Source organism: Hippopotamus amphibius, chromosome 8 (assembly GCF_030028045.1).
Source record: "Hippopotamus amphibius kiboko isolate mHipAmp2 chromosome 8, mHipAmp2.hap2, whole genome shotgun sequence".
Classification (NCBI taxonomy): domain Eukaryota; kingdom Metazoa; phylum Chordata; class Mammalia; order Artiodactyla; family Hippopotamidae; genus Hippopotamus; species Hippopotamus amphibius.
In genome coordinates, this window is record NC_080193.1 from 138,038,189 (window position 1) to 138,064,458 (window position 26,270).

A 26,270-nucleotide genomic window follows, 5' to 3' on the forward strand; every position below is an offset into this window, starting at 1 on the left:
ATTTAAATATGATCTCTTTCAATTTTCAAAGAAAGCTCCATCATTCTAGACTTCGGTATTCTGATGAAGAAGTTATGCATCTGGCCACATGAGTAGCATGTATATATCTTTTGAATTACACAATTAATTTTCTGATAACTTTTATCCTCCAGATTAAAAAGTCCTACTTAGAAATCCACCCTACCAAAGAAACCCTTCCTACCACTCTTGTTTGCTTTCTTTATTGACTCATGCTTTCTTTTAGTAGAACTCTTTGAATTGGCATCTAAGAAAAAGTGACTCTCATTAAATGGTCATTGCTGCCCTTTCCCATAATATAATCTTGAAAACTACAAGCAGAAATCAATAGCACCCTACTCTGAAGATTTCCCAGATTACTGAAGATCCACTTTCCACTTAAAAACAAAAATAATACCCTAAGCAAAACTAAGATACCATTGACTAATGGAGGAAAGAATTAAATGCCAATGGTTTAGATACAGTTTTAAGAAGATGAAATATTGAATTTAAAATCATGAATTACCACTTTTACAAGGGATAAAAGTGAACAGAAATAGGTCAACATATAATAAACAATAGATGTAGTTCCTTTGCGGTATTGCTAAAATCTGAGAGGCCGCTAGGGAAGATAAACAAAACTAGTTGCTAATCAAATATTTAACCTTTTTTCCTAAATCATGAAAATAAATCCTGGTTGGTAATCAGGATATTACTAATGTCTTTCAACTTTGAAAAAAAGACCTTAAATGAGTTATGGACTATGATTTTTATTGCTATGATAAAAATCCAATCAGTGGAATATTCACTATAATGCTAATTCCCCTATATGTTAAAGTAAATGCCCACAATTTAAAGAATGTTATTTCCCTTGATGCATTTATTTAAGTCTTACTGAAGTCTGTGTGAAAATTTTTTGGTTATAGGAAAAATAGTTTGACTCTGAAAGTAAATAGTGACTTTATTAAAGGGAAAATTTAGATACAGTGAAATGCAAATTGAGGTATATAATTTGTTGAGTTTGGACCAGTAGAGAGGCTCATATAATCGATACCCCAGTCAAGACAGAGAACATGTCCATCACTCCCAAAAGTTCCCACGTGCCCCTTTCCAGTCAATTCCTACTCCCCCCACTCCTTAGGCAACCTGTTTTAACTTCTATCACCATTGATTAGCTTGTTTTTCCTAATGCTAACATTTATATAAATGGAATTGTGCAGTATTTATTCTTTTATTTATGGCTTTTTTTCCTAATGTTTTTGAGAGCCACTTATATCTCTTTTTATATCAATAGTTTTTTATTGTTTATTGCTGGCTGGTGTACAGTCGATGGCTATACCACAAGTTATTTAGCTATCTGTCTGCTGATGAACATTTGGGTTGTGTCCTGATTTAGGCTATTATAAATAAAGCTGCTGTAGACAATTTGTACAAATCATTTTATGGACGTATATTTTAATTGCTCTTGGAGAAAGACCTAGAAGAGGAATTGCTGGACCATAAAGTAGGTGTTTTGTTTAATTTTATAATGAAACACTAAAGAGTTCTTCAGTGTTTACACTATTATGTAATCCTACCGGCAATGGATGAGAGTCTCAGTTGCTCCACATCCTCACCAGCATTTGATGTTGTCAGTCGTTTAATTTTATCTATTCTGGTGGGTATTAAATGGTATCTTCCTTTGGTTTTAAATTACCTTTCCCTTTTCATGTGCTTATTGGTCACTGTGTATCTTTCATTTGTGAAATATCTGTACAAGTCTTTTGCCCATCATTTTTATTTGGGTCATTTATCTTTTTATTACTGATTTGTAGACACATACATATATTTGTTATGTTACATTTACACACACATATAGAATATAATTCCTTAGTAAAGTAAATGCATTGATAATATTTTCTCCCAGTCTACATCAATTTTCATGTCCTTAATGGAATTTTTGAAGCACTACATAAGTTTTTAATTTTGATGATGTACAATTCATCATTTTTTTCTTATGGGTAGCAGCTTTTGTATACTTTGCTAGAAATATTTGCCCAGTGAAAGTTCCAAAGATTTGAAGGGTTGTTTCTAGAAAATTTATAACTTCAACTTTTATGTTTAGGTCTACATATCAAATTAATTTTTGTGCAAAGTACAATGTAAGAGTCAAGGTTCACTATTCCTGTATATTTTTTCAGTTAATTTGGCTCATTTGTTGAAAAGACTCGTCTTTCCCCAATTAAATTGCCTTGCGCCTTTATCAAAAATCAATGAACTATATATGTGAAGATCTATTTATGAGCTGTTCTGTCCCATTGATCTATTTAGCTAGACGTATGCCAATAACCATTGTCATGATTACTGTAGCTTTACAGTAATTCTTAAAATCAGGTAGTTAGATTTCTCCAACTTTGTTCTTCTTTCCGTGATTTTTTTTTTTTGCTATCTATACCCTTTGCATTTTCATATAAATTTCTGAATCAGCCTGTTACTTTATATTAAAAAATCTTCTATAATTTTGGTTAGGATTGCAGGCCATCTTGGGAAGACTGGACATCTTTACAATATTGAGACTTCCAATTCATGAACATGGAACATCTCTCCATTTGCTTATTTGCTCAATAACTTCTCTTAATAATACTTGTGATTATTTTCCTGCAGATGTCTTGAACGTTTTTGTTAAAGTTATCCTACAGATGCTGATCTTAAGGGTAATTTAAAATTTCATTTTCCAACTTTTGGTCAAACCATGTGAAAAAGTGGCATGACAACTGATTAAAGTTAACATCACCAATAATAAGACAAACTGACATTACATGTTTCTGGCGATTCTGAAAAGGATACGACTTAACTTATGTATTATATATGACAAAAATCCACAACTTGAATCAAGTTATGAGGATTCATCAAACAAATTCAAATTGAACATTCTACAAAACAATGAGCTTGTACCTTAAAGAATATCAATGTCATAAAGACATAAAGTGATTCAAATTAAAGGAGACTAAAGATGGAGTGGGAGGTTGAGGTTAGCAAATGTAAGCTACTATATATAGAATGGATTAACATCAAGGTCCTACTGTACAGTACAGAGAACTATATTCAATATCCTATGCCTATGATAAACTGTAATCGAACAGACTATTAAAAATGTTTATATATCTATACATATGTATGACTGAATCATTTTGCTGTAGAGCAGAAATTAACACCTTGTACATCAACTATGCTTCAAAAAAAATAATTTAAAAAAAAGAGGACTAAAGAGACCTTACAACAAACTGCAATGTATGATACTGCTGTAAATCTTGAACTGTTAAAAACTAATTAGCTAAAGGACAATATTGGGACAACTGGAAAAATTTGAAGATAGGGTGTGTTAGATAACAGTACTGTATCCATGTAAAATTTCCTGAATTTGATAATTAAGCTGTAGCTACATAATTGAGCTTCCTTATTATTAATGAATAAAACATTGAAGTACTTAAGGATGAAGGGTCATGATCTGTGCAGATAATTTTCAAATGACTTAGCAAAATAAGCAAATAGACATAAAATAACAATGTGCATATGTGTTGTACAGAAAATGCAGACAGAGATAAAGCAAATTTGGCAACCTGTAAAACAGGTTAATCTATAGCAAGGTAGTGTGATAGTTCCTTATAATATTTTTGCAACTCTTCCGTAGGTCTGAATATTTCTCAAAATAAAACTTTTTTTTTTAAAGCTCTTTATTGGAATATAATTACTTTACACTGTTGTGCCAATTTTTGAGGTACACCAAAGTGAATCAGCTGTATTTATACATATATCCCCATATCCCTTCCCTCCCATGACTCTCTTCCATCCTCCCTATCCTGGCCCTCTAAGTCATCACCCATCATCGAGTTGATCTCCCTATGTTATGCAGAAACTTCCCACTAGCTATCTATTTTACATTTGGTAGTGTATATATGTCAATGCTACTCTCTTACTTCATCCCAGCTTCCCTTTTGCACCCCCCCCCGACCCTGTGTCCTCAAGTCCGTTCTCTACATCTGCATCTATATTCTTGCCCTGTCACTTGGTTCATCAGTACCATTTTTTTTTAGATTCCATATATATGAGTTAGCATACGGTATTTGTTTTTCTCTTTCTGGCTTACTTGGCTCTGTATGACAGACTCTAGGTCGATCCACCTCATTACAAATAATTCAATTTCATTCTTTTTTATGGCTGAGTAATATTCCATTGTATATATGTGCCACACATCTTCTTTATCCATTCATCTGTTGATGAGCATTTAGGTTGCTTCCACGTCCTGGCTATTGTAAATAGCGTTGCAATGAACATTATGGTACATGTTCCTTTTTGGATTACGGTTTTCTCAGGGTATAGGCCCAATAGTGGGATTGCTGGGTCACACAAAACAAAACTTTTAATTAGAGTGATAATAGTAGACTTAGACACATGGATCAATCTTTCCTGTAAATTGGCAAGAACAATGCTAATTTGGGTTGTGCTTGAAAGACAGTAGTAAATTTTGTGCTTTTGAACTGCCAAAGATTTCTACCCTTTCTAGTTCATCATGCTGCGTTTGGAGGCAGGACAATGTTTCTCTAGAAGAAGAAGCTGAAGAAGAAGTTAGGGGCTAGAAGAAATCGCTCCTTAACCGAGAATATCACACACTTCTCTTTTCTATAACTACCTTTTCATGAAGGCTAAATTGACAATAATGCTGATTGAGAGCCTGTGTATTTTTTCCATCCCAGTTCATTAAAAGGGGGATGGACACATTTTCAGAAAAAAATATGACCACCCACAATAATGTAACTTCCATTTCCACATATCATATAAGTTCTTCAATATATTTATTCAGGTATTTCTTTATTCGATGAACTTTTATGTAATAGCAATTATATAGTGAATGGGATAAGTCAAAAGGAAAAGAGACAGATAAGTGTCGAGGGTAATTTCTCATGCCTCCATATTTTCCCCACACCCTTCTGGTAATGTTTTATCATGGGCAACGATTTCAACAACCAGCGGTAATTTAAAAGGGATAATTAGTTGGATCTGGAAGGGAAGAAGGATTTTTATGATTACTGTTATTCATAGGCTTTTTTTTTTCCTTTTTGGATTGTAGCACTGCAAAAGCTAAATTTGTTTACAGACTCAATTTTCACAGACAAAGATGATTTCCTTTATGTTGGTACTGGATCTGGAAAAATACAAACAATATGAGAATACCAGCTGAACCATTTTCATCTAACTTTCCTCTGGAAATAAATTTTTTATTCCTTAATTTTGATTTTCTGATACTTGTACTTTCTCCTCAAATTTGGAGAGATCAATTTTCATTTAAATTCATGAGAATGAATAAGTTCATTTTGTATGGAAAATCTGAATTAACTAATTACTTTTTAAATTGTTTTTATGAGAATGTTGATAACTTTATGCTAATGCTGTCTGTCCCAACTTTATGCTAATGCTGTCTGTCCCAACTTTTTTGGGGTTGTCCTTCCTACTTAATCCTTCAGACAATTAATTTTACACACAGAGCGAGGCTAATTTTATCACAGGATTACAAATAGACAAACACATATAACTAAAGCCTAATAGAAGGTGGAAAAAAGATGGTTGTGCACACGCCCCGTGCACACACATGCTTTAACAGATTCAAAGATAAAGATTCTTTATAAGATCTTTGAGTGTCAAAGACATTCCATAAAGAACTATTGGCATTCAAGAAGGAACTCAGTCTCTTTACCTTTAGTCCATTCTGCTCTCATGACTCACTGTGGCTCACAAAGTGGTTAACGTTAATTCCTTTGCTAAGAACCTTCAACGTGGTATTTATAGAGAGAGTCATTTGTAGTCTTATTTCAAAGAGGTCAGCAGGTGCAATATATTCTTTAGAGGAATTCTGACTCATTTCTCTAGATTGCAAGATACTGCCTTTGTCTACACAGTAAGCATTTTAGGCATCACAGGAATGAGTGGCTACATTTTTAAACTCACTAGTTTCAGGAACCTAAAAATTGTTCAAGAAAAATCTGTACTATAGAATGGATTACGTTTTGAAAACCCTGATACACAGCGTCAAATATAGGTTGTTTTAGAGTATTAATAATTCAATTTGTCCGGACAGTCCTGGATTTTTCTGTTCTTCTGTTATAATTATTAATAACTTTCCTTTTTACATTAAAAAGAATCTTACTTTGGATTATAAATTATATGGTCACTTTAGCTATGGTGCCTATATATTTGGATAGCTACATGTTTTCTCCAAATCAACAGGCTTCAATTAATTCCACATCTTTGTTTTAAATAAGATTTATCTTGATTCCCACTAAACCCTGGGAAGAGGAGGGGGGAACTGAGCTTACACCTCACTGTGACTTGAGGAACTATAGCTTTCAAAATACACTGGCTTCTGGAATACCATTCTGGAATTGGTGCAGTGGAGCTGAAAGAGAGCTGTGCAGAGAAAAATTATAAAAGCCCAAGTTCCCCAGACTGCTGACATTTTCAGGGCAACCACACCTAAAACAAAATGAGTTTCAGCATTTCAAAATAGGTTTAAAAATAAATTAAATTATACAGAATTTGACTGAGGCCATAATCACCAGAATAAAGTCCCTGGAATTTCACATTTTAAATTTTCAAGAAATACTGCTGATATCTTCTTTTCCCTACTGACGTCAAAATTTGGTTCACATTTTTTAACTCAGTCACACATGCAGCTCCAAGCTTCCTTTTGAGCACAACACTCAGTAAGCATATCAACTTTATATGTATTTTTAACCCAATTCCTTTTCACATTTTTTAAAAGTGTTCATATCATTTTATTTAACACTTACATTGCACTTACGAGGTACCAGGAGCTTTTGTAAGTGCTTTTGCAAATATAGACATGTTTAGTCCTCTTAAATCCCTGTAAGATGGGTTCTATTATTATCATGGTCCCCACTTCACTGATGATGAAGCTGAGGACAGGGCAATTAGCTAACTTGCAGATCACAGGATGAATATTTCAGGATTTAGACCCAGGCGCCTGACCACAGAGTCCATGCCCTTAGCCACTATGCTGTGCTCCTTCTTTAGCATCCCTTTCAAATAGGCAAGAGACAACTGCCACATTTTCGAAGAAGTAACTGACAGATCAAATGGTTAAGAGAGTTTGCCTCAAGTTTAACACATTCATTTATTTATTTAAAGAAATTATTTGCTGAGCAGCTACTTTAGGCACTGGGGAAACAGAGGTGAATTTAAAGTATTTCTGAAACACCGGAAGTGTTTGTCTAATTGCATTTGAGAGAAGATTACGAACCTCCAGAAATTAAAACATTTAAGTGTTTAAAATCCAGAAACAATTTCCGTTTTTCTATCAAGATGGAACTTGACTCTATGTCAAATATGTGTGCACTGTGTGTTTTAGAGCCTCTACATGGACAGGAGGGGGCTTGAGCTGGTACAGTAGAGTTCCAAGGGCACAGGCTCCGAAAGAAGACAACCTACACTTAAACCACAGCTTTCCTATAGGCTACTTGCGTAGTCTTCGGAAAGCTTATTGATTTCAGCTTTTCAATCTGCAAAATGGGAATAATCAAATACCTACTTCATAAGACGTCATGAGGTTTGGGGGAAAAATGAGATTTCAGGAGAGTACTGGCACATTGTAAGTGCTCAATAAATGATAATTATTATTAATAGCAATTAAAGTGCTCATACCACACTCTACTACTTAATTCACCCCAGTTATAGAGTAACATATAAGTTGCCATAGATAATTTTGCAAGCCCAGTCTTTGAACTCATTAGCAAGAAAGCAGTGTACACAAATATAAATTTAACTAAAACCAACAAAAAGAAAAATTCCAAGATCTGATTTTTCACTTGAGTTATGGTTAAACTGGGTGTGGAGACAGGGAAGGGGTGATTATTCCAATTCTAGAACAATGGAATTTGTAGCAAAAAGGCCCTGTCTGGTTATATTACAGTGTCATTACTTCAGAAAAAGTTCTCTGGTTTTTTTGAGTGCATATTTCTGGGAATCTTTAACAGAAGTTAGCACGTATTACTTCTGCTGGAATGAAAAGAAAATGCCTGGAATTTCTTGCTTGTTTTTTCTGGGTGTTTCAACATGCAGCTAAAATAATTAAAAGGTGGGCTTCATCTTCATTTTTTACATTTTAAAATTTTAATTCTATAACCTCAGATATTCTGTATAAAGTCTCTAAGCCCTCTCTTCTGAAAAAAAAATTTAATGTTACTAGTGATTTTTCAAATGCCATATAGGAAGTATTTATGAAATTACTCTTGCTTATTTGTTTACACTTGAGATTAATTTTCATTTCAGTAGCTGAGCTGTAGATCAACCAGATATTTAGCTTTATATTCTATTATTGAAGAAAAATCAAGAATATTATAAGACTCTTACTTGGTAAAGATTTAGAAACCATAATCAGTATCTCTCACATTTTCAAAACATTTAGATTAATAACAAAAAAGATTGACAGAACTCTTTTAAATTAATTATGCTCCAGAGGGAAATTCATCATTGAAGTTATTGGCATCCTCAAAGGAGCCAATAATTAAAATGTGTTGTGTAACTCATGCTATACTCACATTGTTCTGAATATATTTAAAATAATGAGCGTTGGGGGGTATAGAATTTCAGTAGGAGTCCTTCTGCTCAACGCTAGAAACATGAACTGCGCAAAGAAACGAGTCCTGCGATTTTAGTGTGAGAACTGAATAGAAGCCACGAACAGGACAGCTGGGGCTGTGCATCACTAGTGGCATTTTTGTGTAGGCCTTCATTCGGGGAGCCAATTCTGAGAATAGCAATCTGGGAATCCATAAATCCTACTGAGTCTTGGTTAAGTGACATTCATTATAAAGAACACCTGGAGGGAAGACCCGAGAATTGAGTCACAGCTAGAAAGATCAGGTTACCTGAGCTCTGCATGTCTTGATGAAGTAAGGCAGCCTAGAAAGAGAATGATCTTTCTCTGCAGTCATTTCAGTAGTGTTATATTGGGATAAAGTTAGCAGTTTACCTAATCCTATGCTGAGTTTCTGTTGCTTGTATATTTCCTCATGAATTATTGTGTAATTTTGAGTAACTGACACCATTTATGGTTATAAATACCTTTCATTTCTGTTACATGGTATCCTAGCTGAAAGTGTATTTATTGTGAATTTATCACCTTTCATACCTATAACTTGAATCTAAGCAAAACTATAAAAATGTAAATATATTTATGTATATATATTCATATGTGAACTATTGAATAAAAGCTTTTCACTAATCAAGATTTTCATCACAATTGACACAGATAATAAGCAATACTGAAAATAACTTAAAATCTGACTCATTCTAAATAGAAAGGAGGAAAAATTCAAGGAATGCTGCTAAGTAGTCAATAATTGGTACTAGTTTCTGAATCTGAGGCTTGGAAAATAGCCAGCAAATTACTGAAATGAAAATGTGAATGTGAAAGGCAGTTTTTGGAAGATGGACCCTGGTATGAGGAGGGCCATCTAGACAGGACAGTCTCATAGCTCCAGAGGCTTGGCAATACTGAGCATTGTTAGCTCTAAATATTTTCTACACATTTTTCAATAAAGATTTTGGGTTAAAATCAGTGATCAGACAATAAGATGCTATTTTTATTGGTCAATAAAAATTAAAAAGAATGCCAAGTTTTATTATACAGAGGAAATGTACCCTTAAGTCGAGTATAATTTGACCAGAGGTACCAAAGGTTTTTAAGGTACACATACTGTTTTACCCAGCAATTATACTTCTAGGAGTATATACTAAGGAAAAATTAGTACATTTTTACAATTGTGAAGAGTTGGAAATGGTAGTGTTCAATAATAGGGTATTGTTGGTAATATGTTATTTCCTTCAATGTAATACTTCGTGAATATTAAAATAATTTATGGACTGGCCATGTAATAAATATTCTATAATCATTAAAACATATACATTTTCAGGATAAAGTTTTCAGTGAGAAAAACATGCTAGAGTTTGGTATATATAATGCTATCCTGATCATGTTCAAAAAAAATGTGGGTGGTGCGGCATATGTGAGTGTGTGTGTGCGGGGGTGGGGTGTATTTGTGTAGAAAAATTATAGACAGAATACACGCCATCACAGATTATAGGTCTTTTTTATCTATTTGTTCTCTTATTTTCTAATTTTTTGACAGTGGAGTTAAACCACTTTGAGAGAGAATTTAGAGACATGAAGTCCTTGCTGAGATGGTGAAATCCTATATCAGGATGTGACTGATGAAGTGTCTGCTGATACCATACAGGCCTTACAACCTCAATCCATGAACTCAGAGTTGGAGCAAAAGAATTAAAAGTGTTTGGAGACACATGTAAGTATGAGGCTGTTTCAGCGTGCAGAGAAAGACAGCAGAAAAAGACATCAGAACTATTGCAAGCTTTTATAAGTTTTTTAGTCATGTGTATTCAACTAAGAAGATCCAGGGAGGGCTAGGATAGCTTGCAAACTTGCATATATTATCATAAGAACATGTAGACATATTCTTCCTTTTACTGACCTGTGGTTGCCCCACCAGAATCTGCTGACTGTGTAGGCATCAAGGATCTATCTGGGCTGTCCTGACCATTCACCTTTCTCCTTCTAGATGAACCAGAGAAGGCTGATTAGTTGTTATGTCTGTTTAGAAAAAGCTATTATTAAGTTATTAAGTATTAGAACAAATTGCTTTTAAGATACAAGCCATATGGCTGCAAGTTAAGTTACTCAACTAATACACAACATAAGTTGTTAATTTTTACAACTCTTGTATCTAGGCACAGGATGTTAAACGAGTGAGACCTCTCTAGAATGTGCTACCTGATATTTTCATCAGTGAACAGGTGTATTTATTCCTGGGTTCTTTTAAATTTATTTTCTGTTCTCCTTTCAGTTCCTCCCTTTTTAACATAAGTGCATTGATAAGTCCCTTCAGAAAGTTTAATTTTGAGTGGAAGAGACAGACATAGAAACAAATTATTACAAGATAAATTCATAGGTGTTCTTGTAGAGACAAGGGGGAAAAAGAAACACGTTAGGAACTGTGGACAAGGGTGTCTGAGAAGTTCAGAGATCCCTTAAAGGAGAGAATGGCAGCCTCTGGGAGGATTTGGGAGAAACAAGATAACAGGGTGTGTAGCACGAACTGAGTCTGACCATTTGGCCCAAGGTGAAAAAAGCTGGAGATGTTTTAAATAAGCCAAAGACTTTCCATACCAGTAAATTATGATTTCCCTTTTAAATACTTGGGTGAATTTTAGTGAATTTTGTTAAATCACATAATTTTGCCAGGAACTAAAACCTTGCTGTAGGAAGGAGAGAGGATAAGAGTACAATAGGGTATCTGCTCCTGAATCATACATACATGCATTTTCTTCTGGACTTGCAGGATAAGGACTAGACACATAGTAGCCAAGGGGCCCTTAAGTAAAAGTGTTCCCCAAACCTAAGCTGACAGTCCAAAACAGAGACACTTTTAAGAGCAAAAAAGAGTGCCCTTAATAATAATGCAAAGACTACAGGCACACACTAGCTACCCTCACCCGACTGAAATCTGACATCCTGCCAGACAGAGATTCATTTTGAATGACGGTCCTGTTTAAAATACAAAATACCTAGGACAAAGCTTGCTTCATGCATTCACCGTTTGGTGCAGATTAAATTAATCAGATTCACACCTCACAGAATCAATAAGAATCTATGATTAATAACTAGAATTAAGACATAGAATGGGGTAGGGTAAGTGCATGATTTGGAAGCAACAAAGTTTGCAAGCATAGACAAGTCTAGATTTTAAATCTCATCTCCACTTTGCCCTGTCATCATCAGTACTTCACACTGAACTTGATTTTAATCTGTAAAGTGGAATACTATCTACTCCCAGAGCTGTCACGAAAACCATACAAAGTAACTTATATAAAGAGCCAGTCACGGAATTGGAATTTTATTAACATTACTCCTTTGGAAGAAGATCTCTATTGGGTGGAGCACTATGGTCCTTGAACTACAACCAGGAGAATTAAAACCCAGAGTGCACAACCATGTGTATAAAAGACCTACATAAATGAATAGCTAAACATCAACTGAATAACACAATTAAAGAAAATGGATGGTGCACATAGACATTTTTAGCAAAACCAGAAGAAATTTTAACTAACTTAGGTAAGAGAAGTAAATGGGAACCTGATTAAAAATTACTCACACAACATATAACATTGCATGGCTCTACCACTGGTTTTACTGAATTAATGTGACCTTAATTAGTATATTCAAAACCTTGAAGGCTGTGATTTCAATATGTGATCTTTTCTAACACAAACAGGTTTTTTTTTAACATATAAATACCTTATTTAGTTTTTCCTAGATTTCGTTCTTTATTTGATCTTTGAGAAATTGATTGTGAAACCACCACCAATTTTATACTTTAATTTTTGTCATCACACTCATCATCTTGAGTCATTAATACAGATTTCACTGAATAGAATTAAGAGGGTGTTTTGAACACAGAAGTCAGTGTGAGAAGAGACAGTCATTTTCAGTTGTCTTGAACCCATGCAGCTATTACATGTTCCTCTAAACCAATATTTCAAACAACATGCAAGAATTTAGTGTCCTATCAAAACAGTGAACGACAATAGAAACACTCCTAATGATTCTCAGGAAAGAAGGAGAAAAAGAGACAATAAAACTAGCAATGGTGAGATTCCATCTGCTGTAGCAACGTCTTCTGACTGGTTGTCCCGGAGGAAAAAGTAGGTGAACAAAAGCAGGGTGGCTCAGGCGGCCTTGCCAGGCCCACCAGTACAGTCCAGTTTGAGGTTATTTTACAAACCGAATGGGACTGAGGGCCAAAATGCACCCCAGTCCTCTCTCACTCCTTCTCCCCAATTCTTACCCACCAAGTGCCAGCCAAGGCTATTTTACCCTTTTTAGAAGTAAAAAGTAGTGTGAGACACTCCACAAAACACGGGAAACCACAAAAAAGGAGAGCTTGTATACACACAGGTCCACTTAACTGAGCAAAGGACATGGGGGCTGCCTCAGTCCTCAGCCACAATTTAAACTGTCCGCAGAGAGAGTACTTTGATTTTCTTAATTAGATATTTCATATAAATTAAAGAAGCAAGAGGAAAAGATACAAAATGTTCACTCATGGCGATAGGAGCCTGGTACTCGGTTTTCTTATAAACCACCTGCGACAAGTGGCAATTTGACCTTCCTAATTGTTCAGTAATAGGACAAATTTCCTCACTATGGTGATTAATGTCTTACTGCTGCCTGATTCTACTGCTTCTTGGTAGTTCTATAATTTTGCTAAATGTAGACAGCAAAGAGACAGAAAATGTTCATTTGACAATAATTAATAATTATTATTTGTATTATTTTTAATAAGCTAACTTTATTTTAGATTTAACACTCACTGTTGAGTGACCCTGAGATCAAGCTTCACTGCCAATTAAGAACTGTCAAGGAAACACTGAGGGATGAGATGTCCTACAAGATATAAAATGCCAATACTGCGTAACTTGTACAGTCCACGGAGTAACTATGTTAAACACAGCAATGAATTCAAGTCACGAGAGAACTTTGTGTTTGTCTATTACACAGAGATTATTGGAGACACTAGTGAGTATCATTTTGATTTGGTGGCAAGTGAGTGACACAGGTAACAGGTTAATCATTCCTGGTTAATAGCTTCTCTCTATTAAATATTTTTCTAGCTATCTGCATAGTTACAGGCTATGAAGATTATTAAATACCTTAGCTTATGAAGCAAAGAAATAGGTCGATTAATACAATTAAGGTGAACATTGCTCCTAAAAACATTTTAGAAGTGTTCTTAAGAAAATAAGAAAAATCAAAACATCACACTTTCCCTATAACACACTTTTTACTATACCTCCTGATGTTAATCTGTTTCTTGTTTCCCCAGCTCTATGGTTCCATTTCTCATCCTCTCTGTGTTCTTTGTGTGAATGCTAATTGAGCACATAGTTCATACCAGGCAGTCTCCCATACATTCTGGACATAGAAAGTAAGAAGACTTGGTATTTTCTTTGAACGAGCTCAAATTAACTACAGTGATATATGATGACAGGTAGCACACCCCAGGTGCTACACCGGAGTCGAGAACCAAGGGTTGTAGAGACACAGAGAAATGTTAATGTTCAAAAACAGGCAGTGGGGGCATCAGGAAGGACATCACAGAGAACTTGTTTTGATCTGTCTTTGGAAGGATGATAATGGTTTCTTTAGGGTGAGAAGCTGAGGGAGAGGCAATCCCATCATAGAGACTTTGTGGTGTTTATTATAGATAAAGGAAGACTTCTGAAGGGTGAACAAAGCCTTGGTAACATAAAAGGGCATGACTTCTTTGAGAAACTCTAAGCAGTCAAGTATTTGGGGAACATAAGATTTGTAGGAGAAATGGAGTTGGCAAGATACTCAACTAATTGATATTTATCATGCACATATTACAGGCAAGAAACCATACTGGAAATAATACTATGTACTTTGTTCTCTACAAAACATTCAAGCAGCCTAAAAAGTAGATGTTAATCTCCAAATATATATCAGTAAAGGAAACAGGCACCAAGAAGGTAAACTTGATCAAGTTCACCTAGTTACCATCAGAGCTGGGAATCCAGCTAGCTCCTCTACACACGCCCTACTTAAAAACCCAAGTGAATTCAACTCTGAAGACACCAAGTATCATACTAAAGATTCCAGAACTTTATCAGTGAGAGTTTTAAGGAGTTGATATGGCTTTTTAAGCCAAGGTATGACCTAAGTACATTGAGCATAAAATATGGGAAAGTTTTTAAGGGCTTGGGCATCACCACTTAAGTGTGATTTGGCAAGTTCATCTCTCTGGGGTGCAGGATTCTCCTCATAAAAAAAGTATAATAAGAGCATATATCTTATAGGATTGTTGCAGTCATTATTTAGTACATGAAATTAATCTATAATGACTCTTGGCTCTGATAAGTCATCAGTGGTATGTGATTTTTATTTCAGAAATAGCTCTCTGATGATATTGTAGAGAATGAATTGCAAAGGGAGGGAAGCTTCAGTCCTCAGTCCTCCAGAAGAAGGATGAAGAGGGCTTCGACAGAGTACTTGGCAGTGATGGAAATATGGGGTTGGCATTAGGAGATATTTCAGATGTAAATATTGAAAGGAATTGGTGACCAATTGGGTTTACAGAGAACAGAGAGAGGAAACAACAGAAAATGACCCTGAGGCTTTCAGATTAGATGGCCAGATGAATGTTGATGTCTTAACATTTTATACTGCAACTGCTACTTTCCTGTGAATCAATTATCTTAGGATTCTCTCTGCCGCTGACTGCCAGTAATTGACTTAGTGACTATTTATAGCCAAAAAATAAAAATAAAAACAACATTGTAAGCCAATAGAAGCCAGAGAAGTCAGTTCCTCCCACTAAGCCTAGCCTATGCCTATAGCCCTAAGCTGACCCTGTTCTCAAGCCCCTTGGGTGAGAAAGTAACTGAGCAGTTATTTCTCAAGCTGGCAAACAAGAGGGCTTCTTTTCAGCATCAAACCTGCTTATAGTTATGGTGCTAGTGGGTGCAAAGGGACTGATGAACAGAGCCCACCTACAGTTTCAGGACATTTTGTTTTCACTTGGGACAATACTGAAATAAAGCTTTCAAACTGCGAGGAGATGTTTCTTGAGAATTCTTATTTTATTAACAAACACAATTGATCAAATCTAAATGCTATACCGTAACTAGAGTCCATGAAATGCTATGAATTTTGGTTATATAAAAGGAAATGTAGTTTATGTTACTGTTGTTACTATATACTATTGGATGGAGCATGAAAATGCATAAACTGAAAGTTTAAATGAACACCAAAACAAATTCTATGCAAGATACTCCACTGGAAAACTTTCTTGTTGCTTGAATTACACACACACAAAATATATTTCTAATTTTCTCTAAAAACTACCATCTTTATCTCTACTACACAATTCAGGAATTAAGAGAGCTGAATATTTGCCTGCCATATAACATATAAAGCTATTATAAAATTTATTTTGGAGCCATTAACATTTTAACTAAACTACACTGCTTCTTTAATAAGTACATATTATGTATAAGTGATGAAAGGTGAGAGGAAATACACATAGGCAAGTTTACTTTAGATTTGGCGAATAGAGGAAGAGTAATTAACCCTAAATTCTGTTCTCCATTTATATAAAAACTTCTTCATGTCATAGTCTATATACTGTTTTTCTTTAAAAGTAATTTCAAGAAAACATCTTGGGGTTTAGAAGATGGAAATGAACATTAGTCACTCTACAATACAAACATCCTGAAAGCAGAGATAAGGTTGGATATTCCTTTGCATCTCCTCCTACAGTTTCTCTAGTGCCCAAGACCTTACCTCAGAGAGAGGTGGCACTCAGTATGCATCTTCACCTTTACTCCTAACAACGCAGCACTTTCTATGAGATATTGTCACATAATTCTTAGAGATGGTTGATTCAATGTTACCAAACCAAAATCTTTTTTGAGTTGAGTTGAATCAAACAATACCTCTGGAACTTTGTACTGGTCCCAGCATGACTGGTACCCTGTCTGGATCTGGTCCCTGACTGGATCAGAAAAGGACTTCCCCAGCCCCTTTTCATCCTTTACTTCTTTAAAAGCCACACAAAGATGTGGACATTTCTGATTTGCTAAAAAAAAAGTATTGCCATTGCACTATGTCTGAAAGCCTAGTGGCAAAAATACAGAAACACTCTGACCTCTAAAAATAATGTATTTTATGTCCTGTTTTCCTACTGAGTTAAGACCTTTATTTCTCTTGGTGAAATTTACTTTGATTTTTCCAAATGTTTGGAGTGGCTTGATAGTTTAAGGTAAAAATCACATATCTAGATCTGACAGAAGCGGTTTAGCACTTCAACTAGCTAGCTCTGTTCCGTGACACACCCCAAGCCAGATAAGCAATAAGTTAAAGGATGACCAACTAAATTGTTCTTCTGTTACCTTACTATTAACATCATCTCCAAACTATGAGCTAGTTAAATAACTGAAGTGTTTGCTATTTTTCAATCACTATTGCTAAAAAGGTGTTTTTAAAGTATATGTATTATGTTATTAAAACACATGCCCATCCTTATATAAGCTTCAGCGTAATTATAGTTTTGTATAATTAGTTTTATGTCAAAAGATTTACAGCTTTATCACCTCAAGCAATATTTCACAGCTGCCAAGAATGATTTATGCAATAATGACTTAAGCTGTAAAATAGAATCCTCAAAGGAAGGGCTGTCAAATATTCCTACTGCAAATAACTAGGTTTTTAAAAATTGATATTCTGGTAAACAGCAAGCCCAATTGTACCTGGTAAAGTCACATAAAGGAGTACGGGAGGAAGCATTGCTTCACAATGGTTATCATGCAGCTCGCTGTACACCGCTTCAATGTGAACTCGTGCATAGATCAAAAGTTTACACTGCTTATAAAGCCTCTCGGTCACTTTCGAAAACAAGCTTTCAGAAATAATGCCATGGTCATATTTTTGCTACTCCAGTGTGAGTTAATGGAAAAGGTGGAAACAGTATATCTCAACTTTTTGTTAATTTGTTCACGGTGCTTATTGCATCAAGATTCATATTCCAGTGAAATGCTAAATAAAGAATAAGTAAAGGAAGCATTTACTGTATATACTTTAGAAACCAAGAACCTCTCAAAAGTAAATGATCTCAATAATAAAGAATTAAGGAAATTTTGGGAACCAAACCAATGAAAATGTTGGTGATCTTGTCCTTTCCTGCTTTTATAAATATAGAGTGGCTGGCAGGGAAGACTTTCAAAGCATTTGAACTTCACATGCTCCAACTGATTTTGCAGTTGCCATGTGAATAAAACCAATACACTCAGAAGATTCCATTCAAGGTATTCTGAACTAGTAGCAGAAACCCAAGTTTATTACATTCAGAGCAAATAAGTCTGAGTGTGTCTTCTCAATCTATAAAGGTCATTCAAATTAATATTTTTCTTTGGAAAAAAAGAAAAAGTTTGGCCCATCACTTCATGTTCCCCATATCAACAAATGCAAAATAGGCAGCATTTGTCATTGACTCTAAAGATACTCAAGTCCTTGTAGACTGAGTCACATCTGAAAATGAAGCCCACAGAATCAAAACTATCATCAAAGATTGATATTTATATACCTAAACAAGCTTCCAAATAAAGATTCTTTGTCTAAAACAAGGAGGTTTTAAATCATATAATCAAGCAAATCACTGATAGGAAGATTTGCTTTAGTCAAGGTACCAGAAACTTCACTGTAGAAATTTTTACATCCACATTTGTGATTCCACATTAAATTGCTTTTTTAAGGTGTTTTGAGATCATTTTACACAGTCACATTGTACAAGTTAAGCTAGGCTTCAAAACATCACCATTTTACTTGCAGTTTCATAAATAACACTCTTTTCTATCTGAAAATACAATCTGAAAAATATAGTTAGTACCTAAGTGATCCACAAGTCCAGATTGATTTTATACTTAAATTCTACAAGTTGAAAAAATTCTGAATGTACCAGAAAACATTAAGACCAATACACCCTACAGGAACCACAGTGTAGACTGTGGGGACGACATGATAGATATTCATATGGGAAAAAATGTCAGACATTCATTCAACTGTTGGCATCAGATACACACACAAAAAAAGATGAGTTGCATTTCAGTAGTGAGAGCCTCCGTCCAAGAAATGCTTTCAAGACAACAGAGCAATTAGGCTATTTCTAGTATGCCAACCCTATTGATTGAAAAGCAGGGGGAAAATGAGAACTTTAAAAACTATCTCTATATTTATTGATAATGATATAACTGCTTTCATTTCAGATTAATCTGAAGTTATTCAAACCTGTTCCACTCACACTTTGTTATTCATACCCATTCAAGTAGGTATTAAGGAAAATCCAGTAATTAAGAATTGTACATTTTCTATCATGAAGTATTTAATTACAAGAAAATAAGAGGAAGACCTAAACCTTTTTCCTGTTAGAATGTATTTTACCAGATGATGAGTCATTATATGATATAGGCCATAACACATCACTCACATACTCATTTATAAATCTTAAGAGTTACCTAAAAATCTGACTAGATGCCCCTCTGCCTCACTGATTTCTATCAATGGAACTTAAAAAAATGATAATGCAATATCAACAAAACGAACTATAACATGCATTTTAATTGATTTATCTTAAAGCTCTAAATTGTCAGATATCAAGTGTTCACATTTGAGAATATATATACTTTAAAATGGGTATATCTGAATATTCATACATGTGAGTTCATATACATATATTATGTACTTAATGATTGCATGCCCATTACAGGCATATTTCTTTGAGAACTATTACAGGTCTAACATATTAATGCCCCCTTAGCAAGCCTAAAAGAAGGAGGCGTGCCCTTGAAGTTGAGGTATGACCTTAAGTTTCAGATGCCAGTTTTGCTGCAGTTGTAAAAATGAATACTAATAATGCTATATATCATAGTTCCTTTTCTCTGTTTCTTATTTTAGGACCAATCTTGAATACATGAACAGCCTTTATTATTTGAATATACATTGGTTTACTAGACCAATTTTATAAGTTCCTATACATCATCCTTAATCTTGTATTAAAAGCATCAAAAGAAGCAAGAGGTGTTGCCTATCAAATAAAGGTGAAGAGCCAAGAAACATCTGTAACAGTAACAGTCTTAGTTTCAGATATACATTTTTCTACAAGACTTTGCTTTGTGAATTATTTTCAAGTTCAAGCAAATAAAACTCTATTTCTCACCTACCAAATGCATATCAACGCAACCAGTAAATTATTGGCCTTTAAATTATTCCTTAGAAAGGGAAGAGAGTAAGACTCATTTGTGGCATTTTGTCCTCAGTGACATTAAGTTACTGGACTTTTGAACAGTACAGAGTACTCTTATTCAAAAAAGAAATTGTCCCTACTAGTCCACTAATGAGAGTCTCCACTTTCTTGAATCCTGCCACACAATAAGCACATCGTATATCTTCAACTAAATATTTCAGGCTTCTCTGCCTATGAACTTTCAGTAATCAATTGTCAAAATTTCATTTCAATGGAATAAAACACAAGGAATCCTAAATAGATAAACTTTACCATTTTTGTGATAGTAGGTGACCTCCACTTTCCTCTCCTCTGACCCCAGCAATGCCTGGGCAATTTGGGCAATATCATGCCTCTTAGTCTCAGGCCCATGGAGAAAGTCGCAGGTGCACGGCTTTTGCATGACATCTGGCCTGGAGAAACCAGTCATCTCGCAGAACCCATCGTTGCAGTAGATGATGGCACAGTTCTGCACTCTGGCATTTGCAATGATAAATTTTTTATCTGTAATAAGAGATAGTAAAGCATCTTTTTAAAAGCTTGCTCAAGATTCTCATAAACACTGGAACAATTTGTTGCATAATAGGAGATCTGAAAGGCAGGTGCTTCCAAAATTACTAACTGCCCAGACTTTAAAAAGGAAAAAAAAAAAAAAAAAAACCTGAAAAAGAAATTAATGGTTCTAAGTAGTTTTAACAAAAAGTATTAAGAGGCTTTTCTTTAAATTTTGAGAATATAATTTCTCAGATAGTCTAGTTAACAATCCTCGTAACTCTCAAGGGTCCTAATGCACACTCAGATAAGCAGCTGGCCCACAGATATTTCCAGAATGCCATTTAATTGTAAGGTAAATATTTTCAAAGCCAAAGCTGTGAAGCGTCCTGTAGCTGTCAGGTTCCTCACTTCAACCTTGGCCCTTAGAGTACAACTTTCTTAAAGTAGTTATTATTCCTGGATTTGGTTTTTCTCTACCTCTCTAAGGCATACTACACACATCATGTTAAAAAAAAAAAACTGAAACTATTACCAATGAAACTATTTCACATTAATTAGCAGTTCAATAATGCAAAGGTTTGCCTTTTCATAATACAGATTACACAGAAGACAAAAATATTTACACACGCACAGAGTAAATATCATGTTAACACCTTTTCACTTTTACTCTGAGGGACCCTGCATTTTTGTGTAGTAGTAGGGATTTTAATACAAAGGGCTTATAAATTTTGATCACAAATTATATTTACTATTATCAAGTAAAACATGAAGCAGGATATACAAGTTTATTTTGAACACAAGGTACTATATCCTCCCATCACTAAATGCAGTGCCAAAATAACTGCATAACGTACAAAAATAGATGTGTATTAATGCAGTTTTAAGGAAATGTCAAATATAAATTTAACAAGCATAGGATCTAAAATTAATGTATTTATATAACAATTATTTACTCCTTATAATTAGTACTCTCTGTATTCAGTCCTTGTGGGATTTACTTATTACACTTCAATTTTTAAATTTTTAGTGGAAATTTAAGGGGATAATAAAGGGACAAAAATATTCTTTAAATAATAAAACTGTTTGCCTTGGAAATCAACACGGATCAGATATTGCTCTTCCCAAATTATCCTGCTTGGGATTTGCATTGATTCAATGCAAAGTTTGGCTTCTGTAAACTAGCAGCAAGCAGGCAACCCTGTCATACCACAGCCTTGCAATTAAACCAAGGTAAAACACAGCTTGCATAGCCATTTACATCGCTGCTACCATTTACATTCTCTTGTTCCAATAGTATGCTCTGCCCTGCTCCTGACTTTCAAAAAGTCTACAATAAAACAGCCACAGAATATAAACCCATGTTATACTAGTACGTTCCCTTTAAGATAGTAGAAGAGTAGGACATTAAGTAGCAAGGCGGATGATGGAGCAGTGGGAGAGGAGGATCAAATTGCTTCCTTAATGGAGACCATAATCTAAAATGTAAATCAAAATTAATATCGCAGGGAGAACACTCGCGCTGCCATTCGAACCTCCCGGCTCGGTTTCACAGCCTCTGAACTTGACAGAGCCCGGAGTTGCAGTCTCCTCGGCTTGGAAGCGGCGGACGCCAAGTGCACTATCAAAGCAGAAAGCGAGGGAGAGAGAAGAGAACAAACGAACTTACTTTGCCCTTCAAATTTCCGTATGATGGTCCCCAAAAATGTGTTTTGGGGTGCCACATGCCCCCTGCGAACAGGCATGTTGGCCCCGGTCTTCCGAGGAGCGCTCCCCGCGAGCTCCGGAGTTCTCCCGGGATCTCTCAGCTAGAGCCCAGGCCAGCGCGCCAGCCGCTCTTTGTGGCCGAGCATCCTCTTTTGAGAACAGAAAGCTCTTCCCATTAGCACCACTTCTAGACACCCGCTCTCCCCACCGGAGTCCAATCCATTCCCCTCACCTTCCGGAGGGGACCTCGCACCGGACTGCCGCGGGTGAGAGGGTTTGGGGGTGGGGAGAGGGAAGGAGGCGGGGTGAGGGGAGGTGGCGGGGGAGGGAAGGAGGGAGGGAGCGATGGGGGTGGGGAGGGGGGCAGGGAGTCGCAAGGGCAATCGATCTGTTTCTCTTCTCCCAAACAGCGTCAATTTCCTAGTGCAAATGGGCTTAACCTGGCAGTTGCCCAGAGGATGGTTGGCGGCGGGGCGGGGGGATGGAAGACTTGTGCGGCTTTTGCAGGAAGGGGAGAAAGAAAAGGAGGCTGGGGGGTGGGGGGTGGTTGACGTTTCTATCCCCGCCCTCTCCCCCTACACACACACACACACACACACACACACACACACACACACACACACGCACACACGCTCCCTTTATCCCGGGAGCTTGGGCGCCGCCACAGCTCAGATTACTCAAGCGTGCTTTAGCGGAAGCCAGCCAAGAAATCTCCAAAACTCAGTGACAAACAGCTACTCTGGGAAGGTGATCTCCAGGGCCACCAGCCACCGGGCCCCATTCCTGAGCTCCTCACGCCGCAGTAGCTAAAACACGCTTAGCTGCAAAGAAAAGACAGGTGGGAAAGCAGTCCCTCAGGGAAGACTATTTCTACGCTCTGGCGGCTCAGGAGGTGGAAGATTGAGGAGGAGCCACTTGAGGGTGCAGCTCGGATCCCTGGGCTCGGCGGAGGTGGGCGCTGAAGGCTGAGCTGAATTGGCACTCCTGTCCCAGCCCGGCGCTGAGCCGCGCCTCCCGAAGCCTGGAGGCTGCTGGCGCTGCGCTGAGCATGCCCAGTCTCACTGCTTGAACCCCTGAGGAGTTGCAAGGTGGGGGGTGATTAGGTGTTTCGGTGCTGGAGGTTGCGAGAGAGATGAGAAGGCCAAAGACTGTGCGAGCAACTGGTACAAAACAAGGGAAGAGTTTGAAATGGGCGAGGCTGGGCAAGAGGGGGAAGAAACAAAAGGTGGGTGGGGCTAAGAGTTACCAGCCTTGGTGTGACCTCCTATGCCGCTCATCTCCTGAACACGCTAGGCACACCGTTCTGCTTTCTTCTACAATTTCTAAGAGATTATCTCCTATAGAATAGGAAAGCGTTCAAGGGAGAGAATAGTCCTCTCTGTTCTTGCTTCTCAGAGCATGCCAACACTGGAATCTCATGGTATACAGACACTTCTGCCCAAACAGTCCTCCTGGAGACTTAGGAAATCATATGTGACAAGCCATGCCAGGGGAGGGTGTTTTCTAAGTTGTTTTTCTAGTTTTTCTCGCTTCTTTCCCCTTCTTTTATGTTATCCCCTCCTTTAACCTAATAGTCAGCTCTCCCCACGTCCCTTTTTCTACATGGAATTTGCCACCACTACAATCTACAGAACTAGAACACGGACAAATCTGTTGTTTCTACTGGCAATAGGGGTCCTATCAAAACACCTAGCTGCATGCTAGAGTTTTGGGTTTTCTTGCAGCCCATTAGCCCGCTTTGCCTGTGCCTTGAGTTACTCGAGTTCATATTTTTTCAGCTACAACCTCAAAGTCTGAAGTGAAAAAAAAAATGAGAATGAAACTGCAAAGAGCTGAGAAAGAGGGTTAAATTAGGAAGGTGAATCATGTGGATTGCAATAAATAATCAGGTAATAAACTTAACTTTTATTTATGCTCCAGAAAACACAAGCCAAGAAAAAAAAAAAAAAGAAGCTAAGCAATTCTCAATCTTTCATATCAGAATAATAAAAATAAATCAGAAACATTGCCTGGGAATTTGAATTTTCCGGTTAATTAGCTTTACTTAAAAAGAAGCAATCTATGACAACCCTTAGGCTTCTATGGTAGCTTGAGCTTCCCTAAATCCGTAAAGTTTCCTCTCTCAGAATATAAAAAGGCACGTTCCTCCAATGCATGGCTTTATTTTCTCCCCGTTTTCTGTAAAAGTCGATCTTTCTATTCGCTAGCTGCAGCTGGGCTTGTGAAAAGACAAGAGTTCCTCTCCCAGGCACTAAACGTGTGGAGCTATCCATGGTGCTGACTGTGACTATGCCATTAGCAATAGCTTTCTGTCTACAACCAGCCACAGACAATAGAACTGCAAACTCAGGCAAGTGTCCCTGGTATATTCACACACACTACTTGTCTTCACTTGATGTCCACAGAAACACAGAATGCTATTTGCATCCCATTTCTAAAATATCTTCTTTTTCTACTTAGCTTTTCAGCTAAACCCAAGCTCAGATGTATTCCTCCCAAAATGCATCAAGGATTCCAGAAAAAAATGAACAAACCACACATTGTGTACATTGTAATTAAGGTTTCATGTACATTATAAAGGCATAATAACACAACATTAAGTTATGGCAAGGTCGTATGGCAAATATTTTTTTTCACATCAGATGTAAATTCAGTGAATGAATATTGCTTTAAAGGGAAATGGGCATTTCCAAATGCACACATTTGAAACACATTTATCTGTCATATGACAAGATGTATTGGCATGCAGAAGGTAACAGTGCTTCATGTCTCTAGTTATGAGTCTGATACAAACTTCCACAAATGAATGAGTCTGGAAACCCTTGAAATTCCACCTTAAGAGTAGAAAAGTGGCTTCTTCAAGAGGAAAAGTGGCTTTTTTGCTCCCCAAAGTATCCTTTCTTTCTCTACAACTTTCAGTGTGGTCTCTGTTCATTTGTTCTGGGTAATTAAACATATGATGGTTAAATTTCCATTGTCTGTGTTCATATGAGCAATCACTGTGGGCTTCACATTTTTTCCAACCTCATTTAGCTCTAAGATTAGTTCTATTAAGGATTCAGTGTAAGATCACAGGACATTCTATAACCTATGTATTGTAATTGATTGATCTGAGCAGAAGATTAAAGGCATCCTGTTTCTAAATTACCCTAGTAATCGTGTTCATGCATTATACATTGGTACAGTGGAGACAAGTACATCAATCTATATTCAGCCAATAATAGAATCAAACTAGAAGACGGCAATCATGGCTGCTTGCTGGCTGGAAAATCACCCCTCCCTTCATCCCCACCCTCTAAAAAATGAACTTTAGATTTTGTGTTGAAGCCAGATTTCATAAGTCGTTAGCAATTTGGGACTTTTTTTTTTTTGGAAGTCCAAATATTGAGCAAAACACATAAGTTCCACTGTTGAAATCGTATCAAGTATATGGTTTAACACTGAACACATATATTTATGCACAAGGATATAGAATAGATTCAGATGTATTCTTAAAATTACTTGCCTCTGTTACTTTAAAAGTAAGTAGTTTAGGATTTACAGTATTTGAAAAAAAATGTTTTTAACAATGCCTATCACATAGTAAGTACTCCATAAATTTCATACATGCAAAATTATGTATGCAAGCCCACAAAATTAATGGAAACTTGCTTAAGAATTATACTTTAGAAATTATTTAAGTATCATACATTAATGCTTGAATCTTTAAGGAAACAGTAGCAACCATTATGGGCTATTTAAGTGGCATTCTTATACTGACAGAGAATAACTTTTTAGATCAAATAAACTATAATTTGTTTCATATTTTTCAATAACATAGAATATATCAATAAATCAATGAAATTAATGTGAAGTTTTCTCAATTTGCCAAAAATAGTTTAAGGATCTAATAACCACAATGCAGCATTGTAAATGATATTTTAATGTGGCCTTCTATGGGAATCCTGAGTATTATCTTAGTAACTGGGTCACATTAAACCTGAGAAACATCTGACATTACAATTACAAGTTAGGCAAATTTGGGCTTGAATTATCATATGTAGCTCTACAATCTCTTAAGAGGCATAAATTTTGAAGGTATCAATTAAAACAACAATATTTCTCTGCAGCATGGATTAGTGAAAAAGGCAGGAAAATAACTGGGCT

At 36.2% G+C, this 26,270-nt stretch overlaps 1 protein-coding gene across 2 annotated transcripts in view; it reads right to left on the bottom strand.

Annotated features, from left to right (window-relative positions):
* The window catches only part of KCNH7 (potassium voltage-gated channel subfamily H member 7), a 442,627-nt gene extending 420,465 nt beyond the window's left edge, over positions 1-22,162 (bottom strand). For both annotated transcript variants that reach the window (XM_057744784.1, XM_057744785.1), the window contains exons 1-2: positions 22,087-22,162; positions 20,199-20,429 (exon numbers count right to left, since the gene is read on the bottom strand). In XM_057744784.1, the coding sequence (XP_057600767.1) occupies positions 20,199-20,429; positions 22,087-22,162 (307 nt within the window). The remainder of the gene's footprint in view (positions 1-20,198; positions 20,430-22,086) is intronic.
* Positions 22,163-26,270: the final 4,108 nt, after the last annotated feature.